This window comes from Nicotiana tomentosiformis, chromosome 10, assembly GCF_000390325.3.
Source record: "Nicotiana tomentosiformis chromosome 10, ASM39032v3, whole genome shotgun sequence".
Taxonomy (NCBI): domain Eukaryota; kingdom Viridiplantae; phylum Streptophyta; class Magnoliopsida; order Solanales; family Solanaceae; genus Nicotiana; species Nicotiana tomentosiformis.
In genome coordinates, this window is record NC_090821.1 from 24000256 (window position 1) to 24006005 (window position 5750).

Sequence of the window (5750 nt, forward strand, 5' to 3'; positions counted from 1 at the left end):
AAAAGTTTTTTATTTGCCATTGAAGTCCAGCAACCTTAGAGTGCAACTCTTTAGCTTGAGATCTTGTAAATGGGCTTGGAGCTTCCAAAACTCTATCCTTGTCCTTGATACTATCACTTCGTTTATCTTATTTCCCTGTTATTATCTAATGCTACTTTTTCTTTGTCGGCTTCTCCTTTTCTCTCCTTTTCCTTTTTCGTCTTTTGTCTTCTTCTTTTCTTCTTCTCTTTCTTTCTTCTTCCTTTTCTTCTTTTTTTCACCTTTTTTGAGCCGAGGGTCTATCGGAAACAGCCTCTCTATTTTTACCAGGTAAGGGTAAGGTCTGCATACACAATACTCTCCCCATACCCCACTTCTGAAATTATACTGACTTTATTGTTTGTTGTTATTGTAACTTTTGTAACCCGATAAATATGGACATACAAAATAAGATGGTAGAAGTACTTTCATTTTTTGTTTTCCTTTTCTATTTTGGGTTATTTTATTTACAAATACACCTTCTATGCTCCCTCTTCATTAAACAAAAATAACTTTGTTCCACCATATTTGCGAAAAAGATTTCTCTCACTAACGTCGTAAAAATGTCTAGATGAGATTTAGGATAATATTCAAGATTTGTCTCAATCAGACTTATTTAAAAAAATTCTAAGTCTTTAGACAATTTCAATATTTTTTTTTTAAAAAGTATTTTGTACTTTTGCTCCCTTGACATTTAAGAGAAAATAATATGTACTTACTAATTTTAGTATATTATTTGAAGCGGTGTCAAATATTAAATCAATAAATATCTAAGTACTATTAACCATTTTAAGTAAGCTAAGTTGAGAGAAGTAAAGAGGAAAACTAACACTTGTTTTCAAGAGAAAATGACTAATGAAGGGTGCTCATCCTCTCCTAATTTCGAGCATTTGGTATCAGAGTCAAATTTCTCCAGAGACTTGTCAGAATTCAAAATTCATGAAGATTTAATAAAAATATGAAAAATCTATTAAACGCTTAAGATAAAAATTTATCTGCAGCCAAGCAAAAATGCGAGTTAAGTGATGAGTTCAGTTCAAAAGAAGAGGAGTGACAATTCTAGAAAAAGTAACTCAGATGAATCTGAAGATGATTATGATTCCGAATGTAGACAAGAGAAAATGTGTTATTGAGATCTAACAATGATATTCCTAATGAAGTGAAAAAATGATAGCCACAAGAATCCATCAAGTTACATGTGTTTGAGAACAAACATTCCAAATCCAATCCCCACAAACGTTGCAATGGAAATCCCAAATATCCCAGCAAGAATACTGGGAGCAACCAAAGAGGCCCATCCCTTTGCCGTGGCCATTCCACAAGCTGTTGTAGGACCTCCAACATTAGCATTGGATGCTAAAAGCAACATCTTTAGGTTCATACCAAACAGCTTTCCTAACCCTAGAATCACAATAAGATGGACTGTTACTTGAACAAAAGCAAACATAAAAATACTAGGTGTCGTATTCATGACATGCCAAATACTCCCCTTGGCACCCACTACAGCAAAGAAAACCTGTTTCAAAGAGGAATGAATAATTACTCCAACAAAAGAGTAGAATAACAATATTGAGGTAATTCAATTACCTGCATTAAGACTATCGCAATTTCATCACCAGCACTTGCAAGGTTTCTAAAATAAGCGGGAAATGCTGTTGCTAAAAGAACAACTATTGCTGTAATAGCAGGCAGATCACATCCTTGAGTTCCGAAAAATCGACTAAAAGAAGTGGCAGCTTTACAAATAGCAAAGGAAACAGTAAGTGCTGTACCAATCTGCAGCACAGGTTTGTTTCTACTGTCAAACTTCACAACTTGAGAAGCATCTGCAAAATAATAGAAGAGTAAAGGAGATAACATCATACTAAGAGATAACCCAAGTAAAGATACAAACATGCTATCTTTATAAACTAGAAGTGAATGCGTCCTTCATATGAGATAGATCTACAGTGATGGTGAACGACAAAACAACAACAACAACAACAACCCAGTATAATCCCACTAGTGGGGTCTGGGGAGGGTAGTGTGTACGCAGACCTTACCCCTACCTTGGGGTAAAGAGGCTATTTCCGATAGACCATCGGCTCCCTCCCTCCAAGAACTCCCACCTTGCTCTTGAGGTGACTCGAACTCACAACCTATTGGTTGGAAGTGGAGGGTGCTCACCACTAGAGCAACCCACTCTTGTCAAAACTCACAACCTCTTGGTGAACGACAAAACCTAGAATAAAAACTTCTTGACCAGAACAAAATTGATATAAGAACAACTTAGCAAAATACGAAAGGAAATGCTTACAAACGTGAGGAACAATATATTAGACATCTCATGGTATCATAACTTTTTATTCCCTAAATATCACTTACCACCACTTGATGCTGAAGCGTCTGAAGGTATTTTGGAGGCCAATGAAAACAGTGCAATAAAATATATTGCACAAATTACATTATCTGCAGCAACTCCTGCAGCCATAACTGATGGAGACATTCCAAGTACCTCACAGATAGCAACATAATTAATGGCTGCAAAACCAGAGTAGAACATAACGAAGCAGCAAAAGCGCATGTAGCGAGGATAAAGTACTTTATCTTTTGACGAGAAAAAAAGTCTGGAACTATCTACGATGTAGTTCTGCTAAGAGACTATTAATAATGCACAAACTAGAACTCCCACCCAACGGAAAGTAGTTTCAATACATAAACTTCTCATTGCTTTTAGAAATCTATGAAAAAATTTGTCCACAAATTTACAATTCGAATAGCAAACTATGAGTTCTTTCATTCTTGGTGAATAAAGTTCTTGGGCATGTCATACCGGCATCAGAAATCCTTCTGTAATTACTATTCAAAATGACATGTGCAACAGTAGGAGAGTTCTGCCAGTTTAAAATAATCAAAGCCAAATATTGCCATTGACCACAAAGTAAGGCATCAAAGACATTGAACCAGATATCAAAATTTAACCTAATTTTCATCTTGTGCCGTGGACTAACTTTAATCTCTGAAATTCAATTCCAATTAAATATATGTGCATGACCAGAATACAAATGAAATATACAGAAAATCCATGTATGGAGCTCCTAACCAAAAAAAAAAAAAAGAAGAAGTGGTTTTATTACAGGACTTACTTCCACCAATGTAACTGCCCACGAGGGCAGCAGCTATTTTCCAATTATCTTGACCAAGAGATCTCATAGGCACCATCAGATATGCCACAACAGTCCCAATAACCGTCCCAGCTGTCACATTGGAAGACAAAATATGAAAACAACAGAAAGGCTTTCACACACTAGCTGAAAGTTGAAGTTAGTAGAATGACAAGCATATACATAAAAAGAAGATAACACAAGCATTAATCTCTTAATCTGTGCCCATACGGCGGAGAAAACTCACAATATTTGAAAAGTTATGGCATATAATCACTTAGCTGTAAATATTTATTCATGATAAGAATCCAAGGATATATTAATTCTAAAGTCAGAGATGGAGCTTCTCAAAATAAAGGAACCCGAGACATCTTTATGAGATATTAGAAAAGCATTTCATAAATCTAACTTAATATGGCATTTCAAGAAATTGAAGAGTTGTGCTTGTTGCATTCCTGAAACAATGATACATCGAAATGTAGCTATTACTATACGTCGAAATTTTGCTATACCTGTGTGACCTATAGGTCACGGGTTGGAGCCATGGAAGCAGCCACTAATGCACGCATTAGAGTAGGCTGTCTACATCACATCCCTTGGGGGTACGGCCCTTCCCCGGACCCTGCGTGAACGCATGATGCCTTGTGCACCGAGCTGCCTATACTGATAAGATTGATATGTATGTAAGAAGAGCAGTTAATCTTTCTTTTCACGACCTCTCTACTTCTCTGTGCTCCTCTAAATTGCTCAACAGTCAATTCTTCACCAAAAGGGATTGCTCTTTCGGTGGTAACTGTTCAGTAATAATAAAATCTTCTTTGAGTTCCTCTGTAATGTCTCCAGAAGAGCAGTAGGGTATATGGATGTTCTTTTCGCAGTGGGCACTTTTGGTCCGTGGTAAATGATGCATTCCTTTTAGTTACAAAGTTATGAAAGGAATGCAAGAACAATAATAAACACATAAAGCCAGGTGCAGCTATATGCAGATTCCTGGTTGAAACAATACCAAGTAGCAATGCTAACTACTCAAACAGAGAATGATCTTACAAAGTAAAAGAAAAATCATATTTGATTAATCAAGTTATGTGATGACCTTATCCAATTAGTTTCCATTTTTTTCTGAAAAGTCAAGCTAGTTTGCCATGTTTTAACAAAGTAATGAAACTAAATCCTGAAACTAGCAATATAGTGAGAGTCCATCAAACAATGCCTTCACCACTAGAACTAAAAGAAACAACCACCTCTATTAATTTCAGCAATCAGGCAAAGGGATATAAGCCATATGAGCAAAAAATAGTAGTAGCAAGCAAAAAGACCTGATCCGAGCAAGAAAGCCAAAAGTATAGGACCGGTAGAGCGTATCATGTGCCGCAGATTAGCTCTGAACAACAATAGTGGGATTGTCAATGGAAGCAGGTAGTTAAATACAGCTGAATATGCTGGCGCTTCATACAGAATAATCCCCATATTACTTGCAGTCATGCCCACCAATGTGCTAACCAGTGCAGCACTAACCATACGCCCAATTTTAGTCTTCTCTGACCTTCAGAGTTCAGTTCATTCTCATACTTGAGACGTCAAACTTGCATATGTCCTTTGGAATTCCATATGTGTTATGTGAAATTAATAAAAACAAAAAGGGGAAATGGGGAGATGCGTGTTGAGACAATTCAAACAGTTAATTAAAAGTCTAAAAGATGGTTACACAATTTAAACATGATAGGTTCAAGGAAATATGAACAGCACCCAAAAGTCAAATGAAGAAACAATGTGTTGAGACATAATATATTTAAGTAGTTTAAAAATTTGTTCTGGTTACATAATATATTCATAAAAATGTTTCTGTACCATCATCGGAAGGACAAAATTATTTACCAGAGACCAAAAGCGCCAATTGTGAAAAGAGACATCCATGTACCCCAGTGGTCCTCCGGAGACACTATAGGGGAACTCAAAGTAGATTTTACAATTATTGAATAATTACCATCTTTTCTGGTGAAGAAATGACTGTTGAGGGATTTGGGAGTAGAGAGCTGGTGAAAAGAAAGATTTTTTCGCGGCGCCAACGGGGAAGAGCAAAAGGAGGGCTGAAATGGCAGTAGTACTCTAAATGCCATTAGCAGTGGCCGGCTGCTATTGAAACTTGGGTGGCGGAGCTGAAGTGGTGCTTATAGATAATGATGCATCTTTCAACTTCTTTCTCTGTCTTTTTCTTGCAGAATGGATGCAAGTTCCAAAACACCAATGACTAATATTGTATTAATTATTATTTTTATGTTTGAAGGACTGATCGAAAATCCTAACATTTAAAAAATAGGATAATTATTAATAAATTATTTTAAAATTTACAAAAATACACAAAAATGGGAGTATTTAACTAATTGCAATAAAAATGATAAAATTCCTATATTTTATAAAAATATAGACAATTATCAAAAAATCGCATTAAAGCTAAAAAGTGTTCAAAAACGCTACCATTAATGAATAGGTAGCCCGCAAAAGTTAATTTTTAAATATGAGAAGGCAAAATTGAGTGGCACCAGTTGGTTTGAGCATGATGAGGCTAGGTTGCTGGGCACGGATTTGGTT

The 5750-nt window shown here is 36.0% G+C and overlaps 1 protein-coding gene across 3 annotated transcripts; it reads right to left on the bottom strand.

Annotated features, from left to right (window-relative positions):
• Nucleotides 1–1075: 1075 nt before the first annotated feature.
• On the bottom strand, nt 1076–5385 carry LOC104117908 (uncharacterized). Of its 3 annotated transcripts, none has more exons than XM_009629077.4 (6): nt 5037–5385; nt 4478–4704; nt 3144–3254; nt 2383–2538; nt 1606–1844; nt 1076–1534 (listed from the first exon to the last, which is right to left on the bottom strand). In XM_009629077.4, exons 1-6 carry the CDS (start codon nt 5276–5278, stop codon nt 1211–1213), a joined length of 1299 nt encoding a protein of 432 aa, XP_009627372.1. In that variant the 5' UTR covers nt 5279–5385; the 3' UTR covers nt 1076–1210. The 3 variants fall into 3 exon arrangements, with proteins under 3 accessions (XP_009627372.1, XP_070043401.1, XP_070043403.1); XM_070187300.1 differs by having other exon boundaries at nt 5146–5276; XM_070187302.1 differs by lacking the exon at nt 4478–4704 and having other exon boundaries at nt 5146–5384.
• Between the last annotated feature and the right edge of the window lie 365 nt (nt 5386–5750).